General features: G+C 50.7%; 1 protein-coding gene across 10 annotated transcripts in view; it reads right to left on the bottom strand.

Annotated features, from left to right (window-relative positions):
* The window catches only part of MEGF11 (multiple EGF like domains 11), a 315,087-nt gene that overhangs the window by 203,016 nt on the left and 88,839 nt on the right, over window positions 1-23,232 (bottom strand). For all 10 annotated transcript variants that reach the window (XM_044925410.1, XM_044925405.1, XM_044925408.2 and 7 more), the window contains exon 5: window positions 3,263-3,355. In XM_044925410.1, the coding sequence (XP_044781345.1) occupies window positions 3,263-3,355 (93 nt within the window). The remainder of the gene's footprint in view (window positions 1-3,262; window positions 3,356-23,232) is intronic.

Below are 23,232 nucleotides of genomic sequence, written 5' to 3'. Positions count from 1 at the left end.
AAAAATCCAAGCTTCCCTGCAAGTATGTCACATGTATAGACATGCAAACGAGAGACTCCATTCAGAAATCTCCAGATAGTGCGCTGACGGAGACACCCATCCCCATTGACACAGGCCCCATGAAGTCCCTAAAGTCCCTCAGAGCACACAATGGCAGACAGGTGTCCAAAGGCACAATAGCAAGGAGGGTCAGCTTGCTCAGAGTAAACAAATTCACAATCTGTGTCCCATGGCTGATTCATCTACTTCTACAACAATATCTCAGGGCCACATCTTTCAAGCAGATCCTTCCTTCCCCTGTGAGCAACTAGGTTTTCTCATCAAGGACCTGTTTCAATCTCAGTCTGTATTAACAGAGGCTGAGCATCCAGAAGGAAAGAAAGCATAATAATTACATGTCCAGGCTTAGGTTTTTACTTGATCAGTAGTCCCAGTTTCATCATTTACTGGCTGTGTGCCCTTTGAAAGTTCTTTAACCTCTCTGTGTTTCAACTTTCTCATCTGTAAAATGGGGCTAATAATAATTTTCATATCATAGGGTTGTTGCAAAGAGTAAATGAGAAGATGAATAAAGTACCTAGTGCATAGTAAAATTCAATAAAGGGCACCTATATCTATTATTATTTTTCCATACGAGCTTGCATCTGTAGTCAGATCTAGGAACAACAGCCAAGAGGAATAAAGGCCACAGCCAATGGAGAGAAACTAAATAGAGAAGGAAGTTTAAACAATGTCATATAAAAAACAAAGAAGCTTTGAAAATAAAAACTGGGGGAAAGGAGGTGATCACTGTCTTCTAATACCTGAAGGCCTCACCTGTGGAAGGAGACTCTGATATCATCTGTACGGTTTCAATGACTACCATCAATTGCTCTAAGATGACTATCTGCCCACACACAATTTGCTGTCCACTGAGCTCCTTGGAAGAAAGTACAGATATGGCAAGAATGATCATGGAGATCCAACACCCAGCTCTGGCCTTTATCATGGGTGAGAACCAACTCATAGAAGCTAGAGACAGATTTCAACTTAAAAGAGGGGAAAACTTTTCATTAGTCAGAATGTGCTTCTATAGGAAGCAGTGAGCTCCTTGTTAAGAGAGGGATTCAAGCAGTGGTTGGAAATCTCTGGGCAGGGCATCTAAATGGTCAGTGCTCTGAATGATTGTGAGAATGGGAATCTATGAATTCCCTTCATTCAATCCTGCCATCTCTCAAAGGAAGGCTGGAATTCTTCTTTGAAGCTTCCTTTGCGTTTAGGAGCACATGCCTTTAGTAGACGCAAAGGTGGTGTCTCTTGAACCTACGAGGGTGGATTTACTGAGGAAACAGGTTGCGAGTTGCTCAGCACCAAGTCTGATGACTGAATTGGGAGTGGCAATTGGGCAGCTTGGGTTCACACTGTGAAGTAACAGGGCTACATGCTTGGTAAACATCCTCCAGGCACAAGATTTACTCTAAACTGCCTAGTCCTGTTGATCAAAGGCAGCTGCCCTTCCATTTCTTTCACTGGACTGGAAGGAAACCCGAAGTGACAGACTGTCTAAAAACACCCTCCAGGTCCCACAGCCACCACAGTCCAGAAACAGCGAGCGTCAAACACATTCGTGCTGGATGGTGATTTGTGTGCACTCAGGACCCGGAGACTCAGGCTGTATTTCAACCTCCAGCAGACCGCCCTTGACGTTATAATTTGGCAACAGCAAGCAAACCTGTCCCAGAAGGGTTAACCGAACCTGAGTTAGATAGTTCCTCATCAAAGATTCATCGTAGGCAAAGTTACACAAAGCAGAACAAAGCTAAGAGGGGAAAAAGCTCTCAAACGTTTCAGCCGACATGTTTCTGGTGCTCACACAAAGACTGCTTGAACACATTTCTTTATCTTCCGTGTCCCCCAGGTGTACCTTTCATTGCCTGGGGGAGTCCCTGCCCTGTTTCTCAGCACAACTTACCTCAAAGCAGGGAAAACGGTGGAAGGAAGAAGGTAGCACAGTCAATGGAGGTCCCAACACATTAGAGAGAGTCTCTGGAGCACCCCAAACTGACCCTGGGCTCCCCAAGCCTAGAGAACCACCCAAACAAAGCCCAAACAAAATCACATCCAATAGGTTGCTTTGCCTGGTAAGTTCCCATAGACTGGACGGACAGGGAGACTCCAGTTAAGGCCTTTGGAAAAAAGGACCATAACAAGATGTCACCCCAGCAGAGAGTGGAAAACAGCAAGGGCACCACCCTGGGCCAGTGTGGACCCAACATTCCTTCTTCAAGTTGTCATGACCGTTGCAGAACAGGGAGGTGGCTCCCCAAGATGGGTCACTGGTAGGGGTTAGACCCCGCCTGGACCACCTTAGCTATGTTATCTCCCCGAGTCACACACAGAAAGACACCCTATCCCAGCTCAAAGCAGGAAGGAAACTGGGCTTCCACACTAATCAAGGGCTCTTTGGAATCAAGTAAGACCATGACATTAGCCAACCATTGATCCCAAACAGTGCCACTGGAAAGAAGGCTATGTGTGAGGATATAGGGGAAATGAGCCAAAGGGGAAGCATTCGCCTTCAGCTGGACTCTTGGCGAGAATTCCCTGAGCACTCGGCCGCCAGTCCCACAGTAGAGATGTGCCTGTGCTGCTGTGGGTCACTCGGTCAGTCCAAGCGCATCCGCCTCACTCGTGCTCACTAGAGAGCCTCCCCCAGGGAGTGTGAACAGCCGCCCAGAGAGCTGTAAGAACACAGTAACCTCCCGCTACAAGCATGCCATTCTTCTACCTTTGGGGAACACAGACACATCCCAGGGCCCACCAGTCTCATAAATCAGTCCCTGGAGTCGCTGTGAGCACCCACTGAGCCTTTGGATCAGCCACGCTGAGGACCAAACCTCGACTACTGTGACGTCCTGGGTCGACACCCATGGGCGGCTTCTCAATTTCACTTTAAGCCTCAAAGACCTTACTCAGAGGTGTTTCATCCATCAAAAGTCAGAGTCTCTGTGAGCACCCACGGAGCCTTTGGATCAGCCAAAGATGATCCACAGATGACCGCACAGTTCCCCCCACACACAACATGCAATGCCCCTCCAGAACTCCGCCATGCCCCTAGAGCCCTCCACCCCAAGTACCATCATGTAGGCATGCTTCCTCCCCAACGCCCACATTTGCCTAGGCACCCCAAGCCCAGAACAAAGAATTCAGCATCCAACCACGGCACAGCCCCTCCCCAGCCAGAGCTGTGGCCCCACTCAAACCCCAAAGACCCCAGACTCACCGCTGGAGCAGTCAGGCCCTCCCCAGCCGGGCTCACAGTGGCAGGTGTCCGGGGAAACGCAGCGGCCGTGCACACACTCCTCTGTACACAAGGCTGCGGGAGGTCAGAAGAGAGGGAGGAAGAACAGGACCAGTGTGAAAACCAAGCCATCTGGTCAAGGAGCACAATCCACTTTGTAAAGATGCTCAGAATGCATCTCTGGCTTCAGGGAAAAGCAAGCTACTCCTGACCTGAGTTATTTAATTAACTCTGAAAAGGATTCACCAGGGTCAATTTTGTTTCCTAAAATGAAACCCAAGCCTGAGAAATGGCAGCTTGGTGACTTTTCAAGTTATTTCCTCCCCCAAAAAGGAAACACTCATTTTTGGCTATCAAACTAGAAGATGTCTTTAAAAACAAAACAAACAAACAAACAAACAGCTGATGGGGAGGGCAAGAGTACAGGAATCTGGACAGTTCATGCACATGGACTCTGATCTCATAGAATATACCTTTGAATAAAGGAAGACAGAACGAGTTTTAAGAAAGAGTATTTCCTCCAAGGTTTAACACTAGGAGACCCTCCACAAAGCCCAATCCCTACATCCCCACCCCTGTTCTCTTTCCCCATCAGGTCAGAAAATGACCCATCTTTTGGTTTCCCCAATTTCTTATTGCAAAGGCCCCCACATTTATCATGTTGCCTGTAAAGAGTCTGTTCCCCTCACGTTTTCCCCACCTTTCTGCCCTCCTCCCCAAATGGCCCTATTTTGGGGCTCTCAAATGTCAGCAAATCTGCAAAGTACACAAATGCTGAGGAAAAAGCAACAGCTAATTATAAGAAAGTAATTAAGAGAGACAGCCACGATGATGATAATTGTAATTAGAAAGTGCCTGGCAATTTCTTATCACTCAGTCAAATGCTACAGCCTCCTGAGTTGGGAGGCAATAGCAGAATAGTTTCCATCAACTACCCCAGTGCTGAGAAGGCTTATTGGCAGCAGTTTGAGGAAGGGAGATTATTTCTCTCTCCCTTTGACATCCACATTTTCTCAAGGTCATCCATTGCTCCTGAGAGATCTGCCCCACCATCTAATCCATCAGTGAGGGATTACAGAAACCTCCTTGGCCACCCCATCCCCCCCGTTTTGTGAGCCTGGGAAATCAGCAGCTACCATCAACACTGTCAGTTTTTCAGAAGGGATCTAGATGAAGCTTTTTTTCTGACAAGCGACTAGCCACCTTCTCTCTGCTTGGAACTGGCCTGGGCCAGGGAAGCAGGTGGCCCCCAGTGGTGAGCTTAGACGAGCTGCCACTGACTTCCAAATCCCCACCCTGCTTCCACGCCCACTGCTTGGCTGAGTGCGAGCGAGAGGGTGCTGTCATGTTAGACAACAAGGTTCATTTTATGGTGGGTGGGGGGTCCTCTGCATGTGTGCATGCTCAGTTGTGTCTGACTCTGTGACCCCACGGACTGTAACCTGCCAGGCTCTTCTGTCCATGGGGATTCTCCAGGCAAGAATACTGGAGTGGGTTGCCATGCCCTCCTCCAGGGGATCTTCCCAACCCAGGGATCAAACCCACATCTCCTGCGCCTGATGCATTGACAGTGGATTCTTTACCTACTGGGCCACTGGGGAAGCCCGTGGGGTCCTCTGGCCCCTCCCAAATACAAACCTTGGCTCTGAAGCTGTTGCCTTAGCTTTACCTAGGCCTCCTGGCAAGGCAGACCCCAAAGAACCATTTCAGATGCCCCATTGGCTCGTAGTTTGCTGACAGCCCACCCTTTGCCAGCCTGGGATGTGGTGTGTCTGTGGGGAGCCCTGGCCCTTGAGTCCTTCTCATTGGTACAGATGGCTTTCAGGCAGAGTTCTGGTTGTGCTCAAGACTTCGAGAGTCCCTCACTTCACGGCTCCTGGGCAGTGGCTGGGGCCTACTAGCTAACCCACTTCTTAGCTGAACCCTGACTCCAGTGACCAATTCCACTTACAGCCACAGTGAGCTGCTCACTCAGTAGCTAACAAGACCCCAGTCAGTCATCCCTGCTGCCTGGTTTCTCCCGCTCCCACCGCACTTGCTAACAAACTCAGATTCAATGTCCCCAGCATACACCAGACTCGAGGCATTGTCCCCTGGTTCCCCATCCCAGCCCTGTCCTCAGCGGCTCCCTCTTCCCTCCATCCCACCCCCTTAGGCTGAGGCCCCACTTTTTTCCATTCCTGGGCCCCTCACCTTCCAGCAGACCCTCCCATCAGCTTGTCCGGTGAGCCCAGATACCTCCAGGTACCTTCTGCCTGCATACAGCAGTGCCTTGATCCCTGCGCAGGAGTTCTGCTGCAGAAGGCGAGGGCGGGCAGTGGACCAGGGAACCTGTCCCATGTTAGGTCTGAAAGGCACCTCACAGACAATCCATCCATCTGCTTCATTTTATCCATAGAACAACTGAGGCCTGGGGGTCTGGGATCCCATGAACTGTGTGATCTCTGGTCAGGGAGGAAGGAGCTGGAGGAGGCGGCTCCCAGAGACAGAGGCCTCTGAAGGCTGAGGGAGGCAAGAGGCGACCACGATCATGTGGCCTTCATGCCGCATCCAGGCTGGACAACCTCTCCCTCCCAGAAGGTTCAAGCCAGAGAAGCTGTGCCACTGTGCCAAGTCCCCTGTGGGCTGAGTAGGGGCTTGGAGCAGCTCAAGGGAGAAAGGGCAGAAACTAGCCAGTGCCCTGCCAACCCTCGCCTCTCTGGTCCTCTGATCCTAGAGACCTAAGCCCTGGCCTTTGTCCTGCCCCCCACTCCTACCTGCAAGGGAGGCACCTCCGGGGGCTCTGAGCAAGCTCTTCCCATTCTCCCTTCCCGTGGCCTCTCCCAGGGACCCCTAGGACCGCGTGCTGAGGACCTCCCCCAGCTCAGCCCTGGATCCAGCATGCAGGCTCCCAGTGACTCTATAAGCAGAGTCCCTGGGCCTGAGTCCAGGGATGTGGTTGCTGTCCCCACAGTCCATCCAGACCTCACTGTCCCCCTCTCCTCCTCATCACCCTGGTATTCCGTCTTGGCTATCTGCTTGTCAAAAACCTCAGTTCATTCATATTTCATTGGCATTGTTTAGACAGTGTTGTTTGAAGCATGAAATATCGATAGCAAGTTTCTGAGGTTCAGATAGCCATATCTGGCAACTGGGCCACTGCGTGTTTGTTATCTGGTGGGGAGGGGACGGGACAGGACGCAAGGCGCGTCTCCTGAGGGGGAGCAGAGGCAAGACCTGTGACGCCACCTGGAGCAGGGGCAGCCAGCTCCTACCCCAGATTCTACGGGAACCCCAGGCGGGCCGTCCCTCCACACAGGGCCAGGGTTTACACGGCAGCCACCCCAAGAGTATACAGGTCCCCTGAGTTCTCTCTGACCCGAGTCCTTCACGCCAGCTGACCCCCCAGGAGAGGCTGAGTCACGGTTCCGTCACCCCCACCTCCTCCTTCTCAGGCTGTTGTAACTTGAAATGGGGGCATTCTGTCAAGCCCCCCTTCTCTCTGCTGCACACCCGGGTGCTGTCATGGGCACCCTGAGGCTGGCTCTGCCGAGGGCTCCACGGGGACATCTGAATCTCTGCCCTCTCAGCTTCCCCGCACCCTGACCGCCACCCCATCGTCCTGCCTCAGTCCTGCCTCTACCCTCCCAGGTGTTAGAGGTGCATTTAGTGATGAGCAGCATGGCACAGCGGCTAAGAGCACAGATGGCACCCAGGGATCGGGGGTTGGGCCCGGCGGCGCCACTCATCAGCTCCGGACTTCAGGCGGGTTACCGCCCTCTCTGTGTCAGTCCCCATCTGTTCAGTGGGGGCGAGTGACAGGCTGGGCCTCGGGCTGTGTGCAAGGATTCAGTGAGCTGACAAAGTACCCAGAGCAGACCCTGGGGTCCAGTCAGTGCTGAGTGAGTCCTGTATTGTTACTAGTAGGGTGTCCTCAGCCCCACGGCAAGGTCTTGGCCATGCCTGAGCTTCCCTAATCCTCCACCCCCAGGTTGTCTCTCTTGTTCTCATCTTTCACTGAGGTCATAAACATGGGGGGTGAGCTCTAAGGGATATGGGGGCGGAGTACTGTAGGGCGGCCCCATCCCCACCTCCTTGTGGAGAGGCCAGGATGGAAGAGAATGTGACGACCCATATTTAAACTCCCTATCTGCTATTTACAGTTACAATTACAGGACAATAAGCAAATAGCTTAACCTTCTGTGCCTCAGTTTCTTCATCTGTAAAATGGGGACAATAATAGTATCTATGTCATGGGCTATTGCAAAGATTTAATGCAGTAATACATAATGAGTGTTTAGACCTGGCCTGGCCCCCAGTGAGTACTCAATAAACAGGACCTGCTGTTACTAATTCTCTGTCTCTCACACACACCGTGGGGTCTGGATCCCATGTCTAAGATAGCTGATGGTGCTCACCACTTAGTGCCAATTCCTGTGTGCTACCGGTTTCTGAGCACCCTCTATGTGCCAGGCTTCCCCACGTGCTACCTCAACATCTATCACAGGCCATCCACACAGACCTTGAGCGAGTTCCCTCTGTCAGTACCTGTCTCTTCTTTGCAGGTCTCCAGCCCCTGGGGGACAGAGGCCGCTTTCAGTTGGGCTTTTTAAAGCTCTCATGATGCCTGGTACACAGTAGGTGCTCAGTGTTTGTGGGTCCCAAGGAGAGAGCACCAAAGCAAGCATGGAGAGGGCATGGTTGTCTTTGGTTTCAGAGGTCAGTCACAGGGAAGTCGCCACATCTCTAGACCCTGCCTCTTGGCTCAGGCTACTTCTGGACCTGTGGGAACAGGGTGCTGGGTGGTCTTAGGGATGGTGGGGGCTGTAGAACAAGCCCAGCTGTAGATGTGAGGAGACCTGGGTTTGTGTCTACCGGCATCCATCTCAGTGATATCAAGCAACTCACTTTCCTCCCCAGGGCTGTAACTTCCCCTGGAATTCAGATTAGACCAGAGGAGGTCTGAAGTCCCATTCAGCTGAGAGTCGCCAGAAGCTGTCCTCCAGGAAAGGCCTGGACTACTGCCAGTGCTCTAGTCCCACTCCCTGATCCCCAAGCCCCATCCTCTCCCTATGGTCTTGATGTTTTAGTCACTAAGTTGTGCCCGACTCTTTAGTGACCTCATGGACTGTAGCCCAGCAGGTTCCTCTATGGGATTTCCCAGGCAAGAATGCTGGAGTGGGTTGCCATTTCCTTTTCCAGAGGATCTTCCTGACCCAGGGATTGAACCCGAGTCTCCTGCATCAGCAGGCAGGTTCTTTACCATTGAGCCACCAGGGAAGCCCTTCTTACGGTCTAGTAAACCTCTACTTTTGATCTCACAGGGACCCCTGGTATCTGTCCTCCGTTCCTTTGAAAAAGGCACTGGATGAAGAGCCAGGAGACCCAAGTATGAGTCCAGCATGAGCCTGGGCAGGTGGCTTCCCCTTCTCTCGTCTATAAAATAAGAGCATTAAAGCACATCACCCTTAAAGGCTCCTTTGACTGCTGACACTCCCTTGATGCTGTGATATCACCATGTCACAGGACCTGAAAGCTTGAAAGGCTTCCCCTTGGCTCCCCAGTCCCAGTCACCTGGGTCAGCAAGGCCAGGCACAGCCTCCATCACTCAGCTCCACCAAGAAGCTGAGAGGGCTACAGCCAGCCCAGTCTGCACAGCTATGGAAGGTGAAATATTTTCCCACCAGAACCTCCCTACCCACACAAGGTTCCTCCTGACTGGCCCTGCCATTTCCGCAATTAGCTTGGGTTGATCTGGCCTCCCCAATAGAGTGTGAGCTCCTTGAGGTCAAATCCAAAGTCATAAACATCCCTGGAACTTACCATGCCTCACAGTTACTCCATAAGTGGCTGTTGATGACCCTGTGCTTTGCAAGGGAAATTTACAAGACTGGGGAGAAGGACCAGGATGCAGAGAGTGTGGAACCATGACCTGTGAGGATCATGTGAAGGTTGGGGCTTGTTGATGGTGGGCAAGTGTAGCCTGGAGAAGTAATGAGTGGGAGGCAGGTTGAAGTCAGCTGACAGGCTGTCAAAGAGCAGTGGGAGCCACTCGGTCCCAGACAAAATAGGAACTCAGGGGCACATGTGACAAAGGGGCAGATTTCAGCCAAATTCATGGTAAGATTTTCTATTACTTGGATGGTTCAGCAGTTCAGAGGCCTCTTTCTATAGGTAGGTAGCAGCCCATCCCTGGGAACATTTCAGTAGAGTATAGAGGACCTACAGAAGCTGGAGGGCAGGGGTCGGATTCTCAGGCCACATGCTGCTGCCATCTATTTCTATAAGTGATGTTTTGTTGGAGCACAGCTGTGCCCATTCACTGACATATTGTCCAAGGCTGCTTTTGAACTACAGGGACAGAGCTGAGTCCTCGCCACAGAGACAGATGGTGAGCAAAGCCTAAACTATTTGCTATCTGATTCCTTAGATTTCCCAATTTCGTAGGAAATTGGATATTGGGACTCTTAAGGTCCCTTTCCCCCTTCTATACTTCTATCATTCACTCATTCCCTAGTATGACCAGATGGTAAAACAAAGCCCAAAATGTGCTTAGGAAAACACCCAGTGATGCCCAGTCTCCTTTCTCAAGTGGTCCTCTGGGTCCACCTGAAGGTGCAAGAGGCTGGGAAGCATAACCTTCAGCAGCCACAAAGGCTCACTTGACCCTTTATTTCTGTCCTCTCTTTTCCTCCTAGAGGGACAAGGAATATGGACAACATAACAACCACGCATGCTGCAATTGCTTAGGTGGATACTAGTGGCTATGGTAAGCGAGAGAGGCCAAATATAAGTCCTCCTTCTTTGCTGGACACTGACTGCCCATTGTTCCACTTCATCCTTGAGGCAGGTATTGGGTTGGCCAAAAAGTTTGTTTGGGACCCAGATGAACTTTTTAGCCAACCCAACAGTTTCCATTATCCCTTCTCAAGCCTTTATAGTTTTATTAAACCCTCCTCAGTTAACATACCATCTGTTTCTCACCAGGACCTAGCTGATCAGTTGCCAAGACAAGGTTTAAACTCACATCCATGTGATGCTAAAAGGTCTGCCCTTAACCTCATGCTCCACCACCACCTGGACCACAGGCTGAGATAAGTTAGTACCAGTGCCAAATCTGTCACCAACTTAGCAAGTCCCCTCCCTCCCTCTGGGTCTCAGTTCCTCATCTATGAAATGAAGGAGCTGAATGACATGATTCAAATGTTCCTTCCAGCTCTGGGAGTCTAGGGTTTGAATTTTTGGTTCACTGATTCAAGCCAAGCTTGAGAAGAATCCATTCCACAAATGTAGATGCAGAGCTCGGCATGGGAACAAGTGTGCTCCGAGATACAGAGGCAAGGCCAGAGCATCAGTCCTGGGCCAGGTTGATATAAAGCAGCCAGCACGGGGATCTTGGCATTGAGCCAAAGGATCTAGGTCAGACTTGGGGTCTCCTCTGCAAATGAACCCCTGAGTCAACACTAGCCCTTCCCTGGCCAAGGCTGTCTCTCACTCGTGATGAGCCCTCTGAATCAATCCCCCAATCCTATTAGCATTCCGTGCAAGTCCCTGAGGTGTTCATAGTAATATATTTTGCCTGGTGGTTTGCAAAGGGTCTTCTAGTTAATGGAACTATAAAAAATACTTACATGAAAAGGTCAAGATAAATAAAGAAAACTTCCATGCTCCCTGGCCAGCTAGCCTGATACCCAGCTAGGACAAAAGAAGGCTTGGGAGCCAAGGAAAGGAGGTGGTAGCCTCCCAGAATTCTATAGCACACGGCTTCCAGGGTTTTCCACTAACCCCGTTTTCCCCAGTGTTTCAAGGCACATTAACCAGCCCTCCATCAGCATTCTTGGCTGGAGCCTCAGATCAGGCTGTCATTTGATTCAGCTTGGAGGTTAAATGACCTACATCCACACGGGCCTAGGTGCCAGTTCCAAAGTGACACACTTAGCATGTGTGATCCTGCCATGGCCAAGGTCATAGAGCATGTGAGGGTGCTGGGGGTGGGTACTTGTGCGTCTGTGTCAGGGAATCACCAAAGAAGTTCTAAAACAATTCACCAGATGTGCATCAGTCATTCCTCTCCAATTACCAGCCTGGCACCCCCTCCACGGCCAGAAAGAGCCAAAACAGCTGGTCGACACATCTAGAGTTGGCTTTTAACTGCTGCGGTCACATGTGGCTCTGAGACATGAATACTCAGTCTTTTTAAAAAAGAAGCATTTCAGCTGCAGGGCTGATAGGATGGAAGGACATGAAGGGCCAAACGCTCTCCTGTCTGCGGCCTCCAGGTCCCCTTTCTTCCCAATGACGGCAGTAGGGGATGGGGGTTTGTCCTAGGGAGGCTCACACAGGACCCTGGGGTGGGTAACCAGGGGCTTGTCACCCCTACTCAACCAGACACATTGGCCCAGAGCCACTCATCTTAATTCAGTGGTGCCCTAGCTGAGTTTTATCCTTTGGCATCTGCTGCTGCTGCTGCTGCTAAGCCACGTCAGTTGTGTCTGACTCTGTGCAACCCCATAGACAGCAGCCCACCAGGCTCCCCTGTCCCTGGGATTCTCCAGGCAAGAACACTGGAGCGGGTTGCCATTTCCTTCTCCAATGCATGAAAGTGAAAGGGAAGTCGCTCAGTCGTGTCCGACTCTTAGCAACCCCATGGACTGCAGCCCATCAGGCTCCTCCATCCATGGGATTTTCCAGGCAAGAGTACTGGAGTGGGGTGCCATTGCCTTCTCCACCTTTGGCATCTAGCATCATCTAAAAGCCCAGGTCCCTGTCCTGCCATGTATTAGCTGTGAGTCCTTGAGCCACTTATCTTGTCCTCAGTTTCTTCATCTATAAAATGGTTGTGAACTGAGAGGTAATTCATGCAAAGTGCCTAGAACCAGAGGTTGGTTATAATTGCTGTTGGTTGTTTTTGTTTTTAATGCTATTGTTCAGATTCCTCTTCCCAGGTCTGGCCAGGGCAGCTGGGATGCATGGCCCCAGAGTATCCTGAGGCTCATTTATGGCTCAAAAGGTGATAGAGTGGCCTGGTTTCTCACTTACCCAGGCAGGGAGGGGAACAGCCGAGTGCTGGGAATACTGCAGAGACAGAGAGTAGGAAGGGAGGAGGCACAGTCCAGGTTCAACTCACTGGTGAATTATAATTTACCCAGGGGAGCACTATCCACACCCCTTTCCTCTTCCATTTCTCAGAAAAGAGGAGCATGGAACACAAGGAGGCCCCAGGCTGCCAGGCTCTTTCTCTCAAGGCGGGCTAGTGGTTGTACTTTTGGGGGGAAATGTGAACTTCGGGGTGGCACCTGCAGCCTGGGGATCCTACCTGCTTCGCAGCACCCTTTGCTTATTCATGCAAACACCCACCCTCACCTGCCTTCATCTGCTGTATCCTGGGCTCCCCGGGCAGGGCTTATGCAGAGGAGTCCAAAATGAGGAACTGGCCAGGTCTTCCCTGCCCTTGGGACACCCAGGCAGTCAACACTCCTCCAGTTTGCTCTTGATCCCTCCCCACAGAGTCCTTTGGCCCCTAAAAGGCTTGAGCACCCCCTCAAAGAGCTGTACACAGGGGAGCAAGGGCTCAGCTCTGATTCCCACAGGCCAGGAGCATGAGGCAATGAGAGAATGGATTCAGAAGCTAGGCTGTCTGCTACTTCCTAGCTGTGTGACCCCTAAGCAAGTTCCTTCACTTCTTCGGGCCTCAGTTTTCTCATCTTCAAAATGGGAACAATGGGAACTTCCTGGGTGGTCCAGTGGTTAAGACTCTGTGCTTCAACTTCAGGGGGCACAGTTTCAATTCCTGGTCAGGAAACTAAGATCCCACATGCTGCAAGGCCAATAAATAAATGAATAAATAAATAAAAACTGCTCAATCACTGTCCCATGGTTGTTAGGGGCATTAACAAAGGGAAAAAACACTCAAAAAATTTAAAATAAAGAATAAAGTTGGGACAATGATCCTCTCCCACAGAAGTTGGTTGCAAAGTTAAATCATCAGTATATATAAACTGCTTAGAACAGTGCCTGTCACATAAGAACCACGCTATTATTTCTTTCGAGATCATCTATTACATTCCCCTGCCTCTGAGCACTCACTCAACCAGAAAGCATTTATTAAGCACCTACTACATGCCAGACACTCTGCTACGTGCTAGAAATACCAGAAGCAAGCAGCTGCAGTCCCTGTTTTCTCAGCGTGAGAGTGGGAGAGGGAGACAGTGAGTGAGGGAGCGAGCAAGGGCACTAAGATGTCCCTGGAACCACAGCGGTTCAGGGTGGGCCTCTGCAGTTCATCCTATGTGCCAGCACACAGCCCAGTATCCAGCAAGTATCCCATAAATATACACAGAAATGACTGAGAATCTGAATCTGTAAAACATCTCTCCCCTCTCCCAGCGCTCTGCCCGTCTCTATTGTGAGCCAGGCTGGTTAGGGTTGAAGATGTAACTCAGCTAAGAGGCCAGGACAATGCCAGGTCCCAGGTCTTCCCATGGTGGGACAATGAAATGCCCTTTAGAACAACTCCAGGGACTCTCCAGCTTAGAGTCAAGGATTGTTCCAGCAAAGTTCAACAAAGATTTCAGTCAGGTTTGGGCCCTCACATTCCAGCCAGGAGCCCTGGGGGCCACTTATCATCAAACGCCAGGATCAGATCACAAACTCCCCTGGGGTCCTGTCTTTTATCTACACTAGTCACCCCAAGATATTAGCCTGCCTCTTAGGGCTTGTCTCAACATAGCTTAACCGTTAATAATTGTTTATCAATTAAAATTGCTGGGTGGCTCAGATGGTAAAGAATCCACCTGCAATGCAGGAGACCCAGGTTTGATCCCTGGGCTGGAAAGATCCCCTGGAGGAGGGCGTGGCAACCCACTCCTGTATTCTTGCCTGGAGAATCCCCATGGACAGAGGAGCTTGGTGGGCTACAGTCCATGGGATTACAAAGAGTCGGACACGACTGAGCACCTAACACTGAACCGCCAGCTTGTCAGATGTTCCTACTGGGTTTGCAGGTAAAGCAACACGTGTGGCCACTGGGCCTGACAGAAACACCAGCGTCACGGTCAGTTCCCACGGCCAGCCCTGCAGGCCCCAGGTCTGCACGTGGACACTCCTGGGACCTTCAGCCTTCCTCACTTGGGAAGGGATTTTCCCAGCTGAGCTGTTCAAACCACCAATCCGGCATTCCTGCGAGGAGCAACAGCTTTTCAACTTGTTAATGATGTTGGAACATACGGCCTGAGTCAGCAACCCCCAGCACACGACCCAAGAAGATCTTTTTCTGTTTTGTTTTTTTCCCCCACTTTTGACAGATGCCAGGCTTTCTCCAGAAAGACACATTCCAACTGATTTATTTTTTTCTTTGGGAAATTGATCCTCAACACCTACAAGGAAAGCAAAACATGAGGCTTGTTGAGCATGTTTTTAATGCTCTGATTTAAAAACTGGTCCCCTGATTCTGCCTTGTGGCTTGCCCTCCCTGAAGGAGCTAGCTGCTTCTCCCAGCCACATGTGACAGAGTCCCACAGGAGGTGCTGGGGGGTGATGATATGTTCATTAGAGAGGCCCCGGGCAGAGGGACATGGTTAAGCATGTGGGCTTCAGGTTGGACAGACGCGGGTTCACATCCTGGTTCTTCTACTTGGCTAGCCGTGTGGCCTTGAGCAAACTAGAATACCCTAACACCACCTTGGGTTCTCCAACTGTAAGACCGCTGCAATAGCATCTCCTAAATAAAGGGTGGTTATGAGGAGCTAAATAAAACAATGCCTGGAAGGTGGTTGGCAGAGTGGGAGGCAGCCTACACATGACCCTCATACACTCAGAACTCAGAGAAGTCAGCAGGCACTCAGAAGCAGAGCACTTCAGAGCAGAAAGGGCCAAGTAATCAGAGCCCCCACTTCCACCACCTCAGCCAGTGCTTGGAGCCCCTCTCCTGCAACCCATGCCAAACCCCTACTGAGAGACTCCTAGTAGCAGGAAATGCAGTCACTCTGCTCCAATGTCACTCGATGACATCCACATCCTCAAGAGAGAAAGGCTCTCTCCTACCTCCAGGCCTTTGCACAAGCTGTCCCCTCCTCCCGGAGACACTCTTCCCCTCCTCTTTGTTGTCCACCTTAAACATGGCCAACTTCAGGAAGCCGTCCCTGGACATTTCAAAAGGCTAGATGCTCCTGGTACACTCTCTCCTAGCACTTGCCCTTCTTCGTCAAAGTACAGGTCAAATGTTACTGTTCTGCTTGTTTCACTGTCTTCAACTCTGGACCAGGAGCCTCTGAAAGGAAGATGCTCGCTCCCTTTCTCTCTTGAAACCTTAGGGCCCAGCACATACCTGGCACAGAGCGGAAGCTTCATAAGCATCTGTTAAAATGTATGAATGAATCAATCAATGAAGCCCCTTCTGTCTGCGAAGCACTCTAATTACTAGAAAGCTTTTTTGCTTCACTGAACTGAAATCTGCTTCCTCAGAACTTGCCTGTGTTGCTGCTGAGTCTGCCCCTTCCTGCTCCCCAGCCCATGTTTCATCCTGATTCCACACGACAGGCCTTCAGGGAGCTTTTCTCTATTGAGACTGAAGCCGATCAGATACAGTGACAGGAAGCCACAGCTTCTAAGGCGGGTGTGGCTGGAACCAAAGGTGCACACGTGTGGAGAAGCATCCTTCATGCCTCTGAAGTTAACATTTTGTGCTGGATTCTGGGGCCAGGCTGTTGCCTGTGTGCCCCAGTACTTGAGCAGCCTGTGGTCCTGCTGGTTTTAAATCTCACTCCTAATGAGGAGCTAAATCAGGAGCTACTTAGCATCACTGATTTAGGGCTTTAATAAAAATAATGCAAAGTGGAAGGGAAAGGCAGCTGTGAAGGTCACTGTCACCTGCTCCTCCCTTCTCACCACCACCATCCCTGTGAGGTTCTCTACCCAGCCGAGGGCCCCTAAATTCCCTTGAAGCCCACACACAGGAGTTGGTGCTTTTATGAACTGCGTGCCTGCTCAGCCACTTCAGTCATGTCCAACTCTTTGCAAACCTATGGACTGTAGCCCGCCATGCTCCTCTGTCCATGGGATTCTCCAGGCAAGAATACTGAAGTGGAATGCCATGCCCTCCTCCAGAGGATCTATCTTCCTGACCAGGGATCGAACCCTCATCTCCCTTGGCTCCTGCACTGCAGGCAGATTCTTTACCACTGAGCCACCAGGGAAGCCCTTTTATGAATTAGTCCTTATCAAATCACATTCCTTTGTAGCTGTATTTGTTTCCTGCTGAGTTATATTTAGGAATATCCTAACTTCTTGGAACTTAACACTTCTCCTCTTTGAAAAGACACTTTAACATCCCTGGTCCAAAGAGTCTAGAAGCCTGTGACCCTGCTCTGTGGTTTATTTGTCACCTGGACCACTCACACCCTCCACCTGAACAACTCAGGATGGGGCAGGGGACAAGACAGACTCTTAGAGCCTTTACAGCCTGACACTCTATGATTGGGGAACCTGCAGTTCTTCCCTCAATAGAGTTTAGAGAAGTTCATTTCCAACCCGATGAAACCCAACGATCCCTGGACCCAGGGTCAAGGCTGTTTCCTTCCATTTCAAATAACTCTATTTGAACATTGAGTACTTTAGTTCTTAAATAACCTTTTCATGTTAAAAAACAAAAACAAAAACCACCATCGCCTGTCTCATAGTTTCTAAGTGGCAAAGCCAAGATGCAAGCCCAGGGCTTTGCAAGCCCCAGGCTGACGGTCCTCCCCACTCCCTAGTATGGCCTGTTGAGTGGACCTAAATCTTCAGGGTGGCCAGTAAATGAGCTATGCGGGCACACAGGCTTGGTGAGCAGGGAAGGCTTCCCAGAGAGGGGTCCCAGTGTGTTGGGAGGGGCAGAGTGAATGAAGCACCTTTCTTGAACAGACAGAGGTTTCAGAGACAATCCTGACCAGTTCTCTCCTCTGATTCCAATGGTCAGGGTAGAGTCACTTGCCTCTCACTGTTTGGGGCAAAGAACAAGCCCAGCCCTGGTGACTTGGGGTGAGGAGCAGACATCCCGCTCTGACCCACCCTGCCTTGCTCTGCAGGATGGCCCTGGCTCTCACCCCCTCCTACCCCTCCCTCAGTTCAGTTCAGTCGCTCAGTCGTGTCAGACTCTTTGCGACCCCATGAACTGCAGCACGCCAGGCCTCCCTGTCCATCATCAACTCCCAGAGTCTATCCAAACTCATGTCCATCGAGTCGGTGATGCCATCCAACCATCTCATCCTCTGTCGTCCCCTTCTCCTCCCACCCTCAATCTTTTCCAGCATCAGGGTCTTTTCAAATGAGTCAGCTCTTCACATCAGGTGGCCAAAGGATTGGAGTTTCAGCTTCAACATCAGTCCTTCCAATGAACACTCAGGACTGATCTCCTTTAGGATGAGCAGCCCTAAGCCACGAACAGCAACAACTGAGGTGAAAATGGGCAGGGATTCTGTTCTCTCCTAAATATCTCACCCAAGGGCCTGTCCCCATATCTTTGGGGAAAAGCACCATTTCAATATAATCGCTCTTGAGAAAATGGCAAATGCCCCAGATCATTCACTGCAGCACTGTCTATGACAGCCAAACGTGCATCCACAAGGGGAAGGGCAAACAGTCGTAGTAAGGCTATTGTGTGGAATACTACACAGTCATTAAAAGGAATCAGAAAGCTCTCCGTGGACTGATAACATACACAAAGCTAGAGGTGAAGTGAAAACCATAAAGGCAGAGCACTGGGTTTGGGATATGCTCCCATTGGTGTAAAAATTAAAAAGCACAGGGGAAGAATGCATATACAAATTTCCTTATATGTGGATAAACTACCTCTGAAAAGATGCCCCCAAACTAATACTGGCCTCCTTCAGGAAGGGGGAACTGGGAGAAAGGCTTCCTATTACACCCGCTTTGGTAAACTGTTAAATATTCAACCAGGTGAATGTATTATCTGTGCAGAAAATAAATACCATTAAAGCTGTAAAAATAAGGCACTCTCTCCAAAAGCCTCTGTTAACATACACGAGACTCCTCTGGGAGAGAGAACACATGAGTGTCAACCTTATTAGTCCTGAGTGAGAGTAACTGTTACCACAGCGGGGCCCTGAGGGGACGGGACTCTGGGCTGAAAAGCTCGGAGGAAGGTTTGTTCCCATCAGGTGGCTAAACCTTGGCCCCTGCCTGAAGGTCAGTTCTCCTGCTGAGTTAGGGCCTGAGAAGTTGCCTCCCTACCAATACCCTCGTCTCTGTCGCCTTGGCCCAGCCCAGGAAGACAGCAGGGTCCCTGGGGGCTTTGCAGCAGCGGGCAGAGAGGAGAGGCTGGCAGGGCAAGGATGCACTGTACCAACTTCCCAGCAGCTGCCGACCTCAGCACAACGTGACCCAATAAAACATCATCGCCCGAATTCCCCGAGATGACGTTTACTCTTGTATCACGCTGAGTGTTGATTTTTCCAAATAAGGCCCTTGTTCTCCCTTGTCCCAACTTTCACCAACCTAATCCTGTAAGATGCTTTCCTTGCTCCGTCCCCTTCTGTCCGCCTCCTTCCTCCCTTTTTGGGTTTTTCCCTCTCTCCCACTCCTCTCACGTATGGCCCCATTTCCTTTTCCCCCTTCTCTTTTCACTAATCAGTTCATTGCTGCTGCTGCTCAGTCACGTCCAGCTCTTTTGCGACCCCATGGACTGTAGCCCTCCCAACTCCTCTGTCCATGGGATTTCCTAGGCAAGAATACTGGAGATGTTTCCATGTCTTTATCCAGGGGATCTTCCCCATCCAGGGATTGACCCGGCATCTTCCGCTTGGTAAGCGGATTCTTTACCACTGAGACAACTAATTCACAGCCCTGCTCTAAGCATCTCCCCAGTACCAGAAGTGACAAAGCTCCCTGTTCCTTCCATTTTAGTGATGGTCTCCTGGTCATCCAGATCCAGCCCCTCTGGCCCTTCAGGAAGATGGGTTGGGGCAAAAGGAGGGAGGAGGAGAGAGAGGAAGAGACTGCAGCATGTACTGAGCTGGCTGTGTCATTTCCGGTCAGAGCCCCAGGGAAGGATGCTGATGGGACCCCCAGATTGCTCAGCATGGGCTCTTGAGAGGACACTGTGTTCCAGCTGAGAGCATGCTGACACGTGAGCATCCTCTTTGGGTTGCTGTACCCTTTCCTTTCTGTATCTGACAGTGGAGACTGCTGGAAAATGTCAGAGGATCCTTACCCTCTGTCTTGCTGCCTGTCCACCTTCCCATCTTTCCTTCAAGGTTCTGCCCATGCCTCGCTGCTCAGGGCATCCTGCCAGAAACCCCAGCTGGCCAGGAGGGGGCTACTTCCTATCTCAGTTCTGGTGACTCCTGGCTCCCATCTCCAACTCCTTAAAAGATGGTCCAGATGTTCTTTATCTGCACCCTGCTCTCCTCCCAGCAAGTCCTGTCCTGTTACCTAGCACAATATTTACAACGGGAAATAATTTGGTGGGTATCTGCAGATGGACAGTAGGATGGAAAGAAGGAATGAAAGAAGATAGGGAAGGAGAGATTAAAGAAAGATAAAACATCTGTGTCTCTGAATATTCAGAGCATACCATATTACTATTCATCCAGCACCTTGTAATTTCTAAAGCTCATTTACGTTTGTCATTCATTTGCTTTCCCAACTCCCATAAAAAGTCAGCAAGACAGGGCTGTTACTATACCCATTTTACAGACTGGAACACTGAGGTTCAAAGACTTGAAGGCACTTGCCCAAGGTCACCCACACCTGAGCTAGCCAAGAACTGGGTCTTCCAGCTCCTGAGCCCTGGCCCTTGGTACAGCCTCCCTGGCTACCTGTATTATTCCTCCAGCTTGCCTCCTTGAGCAACTGGCTCATGATTAATTATGCCTTGAATGTAGGGGGCTCATCTCACAGGCTGGGCTACCAGCTGCTGGACAGCAGAGACCCGTCTGATGGTCTTTCCAGTACACAGATGCAGCCCAGAGCCCACACTGCACAGCAGCCAGGTGGACGCTTGCTGGGATGGGAGCCTGAGCCTCACACTGCAGGGAGCGAGCCCACAGCAGAGCTGGCTCCCCAGGGCCCAAGGACACACACTTCCAGAAATCAGAAAGCCCAAAAAGGCAAGACACTTATTTTTCCCTGGGTAGAAAACTACAGGAAAAGTGACATGTGATTCAGCTCTTTAAGCCCCTAACGTCATTTTTTTCATTCCTTATCCCAGAGCGCCTACAGGGGACACAAATGGCAGGCACTGAACAAAACATTTTACCAAAACAAAACACAAGATCAGGCCCAGAGTGGGTTGCCATGGAGTCTGAGAAGCCCTCGGAAGGCAACAGTCAGGACTGCAACCCACATGCTTCTACGGCTCCCAACACACCCATATGCAAACACACAACCCCCCACCCCCAACCCAGGCCTGGGCTCTGCCTCCTCCAGGCCCAGAACAAGGCCTTCTGGAAGGCAAGATCAAACCATTCAGTCAGGAGACTGGGCTGTGTGACCTTGGGTGAATGCTTCTTAGAGTTCCAATTTCTCATCTGAAAAACGAGGATGGCAATGACTTCCTTGTTACAAGATACGCAGACAAAATCGCAAGTGCTGTGGGGGAAATACAAGGTGTGGTAGGACCGCCTTGTGGTTAGACCATGGCCTCCAGAGCTGGGGTCCTTGTGTTCAAATTCCAACTCCACCACTTCCCAGCTAGGCAAGCTGCCTTGTCTCCCACATGCCTGCATTATAGGTAAAGGCAGCCCCTGACCTTGGCAAAGGGAGGAGAAAGGGAGGGGATGGAAGGGAAACTGAGGGCAGGTCTCAGTTACCAGGGCGACCTTCTATCTGCCCAGCAATTTACAGTTTGGAAAAACCTTCTTTCCCAGGATCTCTGTTGTTGCTGTTCTGCTCCCCTCCCCATGTGTGGTTCATAGTGAGGGTTATTTGTTCAGTGTAAATAGATGAGAACCCCAAGCAGCTCAGAGGAGGTAGGTGACTTGGCCAAGGTCACACAGCAAGTTAACAGCAGAGTCACAGCCAGAATCCAATCCACCAAAGCCTGCTCATTCTGGGCACCTGTTCCCACAAAGGCAAGAGGGGAGACCTGCGAGAGTTCACAGGGCAGCAGCTGCCACTCCCCAGTCCACGTGGTCTGGCAGTCTAGGGGCAGGGCACCCCTGTCTACAGCTGCAGTGATGCCTCCATGCCCCCCGAGCTCTGCCCCAGACTCCCGCCTGCGTGCCCCACCTCAGTGGCGATGCCAAGGCCAGGGCTTCTACTCCCATAGGAGCCCCTCCACCTTCTAGTTTCTTAGTTACATAAAGCTCAGTCCCACCTCAGGGTCTTCACCCACGCAGTTCTCCTGGCTGCAGCTCCTCGCCATCCCCAGGTTTCATGATTCACCCTTCAGCTCTCAGCCCCATATTCTTTTCCCCGATTTCTCTACCGTCTCATCTGAAGTTCTCCCCAGTCTTGGCTCTCATCACCCCATGTTCTTTTCCTTTGTGGGGCCCATTGAAGGTGTCATTCTCGATTTACTTGGGGAGGGGGCAGTTGTTGAAAGGCTGTCTCTCATTAGGTATCAGCTTCATGGTGGGGAGAGACCCCCATCTCCTTTTCATCCCTGAACATCCACCCATGGCATCAGCACTGCGTATAATAGGCATTCAATACATGCTGTCTGAATAAGAAGTAAATGAATACATTGTTCAGCCATTTGAGTAGGCATGCAATAACTGTTTGTTAAATGGATGACCCTATTTCTGAAAAGGTGCAGTAATTACTGTCATAAGGACACTACCAAAATAAACATTTTTCTTTTCCTGACTTCCCCACCATGCCTCTGCGGGACTGGATATAAATAACACCTTGCATTTGTATGTAACAGAGTAAAAATCCAATTCATGTCAGATCCCACGTATTCATCTTGTGACATAGGCAGGCAAATGTTGCTGTCAGATGGTGCCCAAGGAGAATAAGCAATTTCTCCAGCTTCACATAGAGGTTCATGGAAGTATGGAGAGCAAAGCAGGGCTATGGCGCTGCCCTGATCAAGCCAGATCTGCAGCCCTTCCTACAATGCCAAAGGAAGGTAGAGAAGTCTGGGAATGATGCCTTGCTGAACAGTGAGCTCCCTGAATGAAGGATTGTGTCCATTTTCTCCATCAGCTGGCCCAGAGCCTGGCACATAGAGATGCTTGAAAATCAGCTGCTAAATCAACAAATGATATTTTGCATGGAAAAGAAAATGGGGGGCAGAGAGAGAAGAGAGGTTTCATAAACATCTAGAGAGCTATTATATGGAAGAGAGAAACTTGTTCTGGGACCAAAATAGATACCATTCTCTCACCAAGAGTAGTCCAAATCCACTTGGGCTTCCTTAGAAGACAGTGAGTTCCCTGTCAACCAACGTAATCAAATTGAGTCTGAATCATCATCTCTGGCTGTGACAACATGAGGCTCCAGGCTGCACAGCTTCCTGGGCTTCCATTTACATGTGAAGAATGTGTGAATGATGGCCAACACGCCCAGGCAGAGACTGGCATCCAGAGAGCTGTGCCCAGGGTCTGTGGACTGCAGGTCCCACCCAACCCTGGGAGTCTATGGTTCTGCGATCTGGGTGTACAGGAGGGTCAGGATCCACACCCTGATCTCCTAATTCGAAGACTTCAGCCCCAAGCACATGAGGCCTGGGGTTCAGGACCAGAGGATCTCACAGCTCATCTCTGAGCTTCAGCTACTTCATTTTACTTTTGCCCCTTGTTCTCCCAATATGACCATGCTGGGGTTAGAAAACTGAACCTCCACCCTTACGTGTGGGTTCCCTGGTACCCACTGTCCCCTTGGTGCCTCTTCCTCTCCATCATCTGGGCACACAGTCTCATCCACACACAACCCGCAAAAGTCTAGCCAGGGTGCGGGGTGGCTATTGCTCTGAGAGCCAACTCCTGGGTGCCACCACCTCTGCCAGCACAGGGCAGCCCCTGAGCCAGGGA

This window comes from Bubalus bubalis, chromosome 11, assembly GCF_019923935.1.
Source record: "Bubalus bubalis isolate 160015118507 breed Murrah chromosome 11, NDDB_SH_1, whole genome shotgun sequence".
In the NCBI taxonomy this organism is placed as follows: Eukaryota; Metazoa; Chordata; class Mammalia; order Artiodactyla; family Bovidae; genus Bubalus; species Bubalus bubalis.
This window is presented reverse-complemented; position numbering and strand designations above follow the sequence as displayed.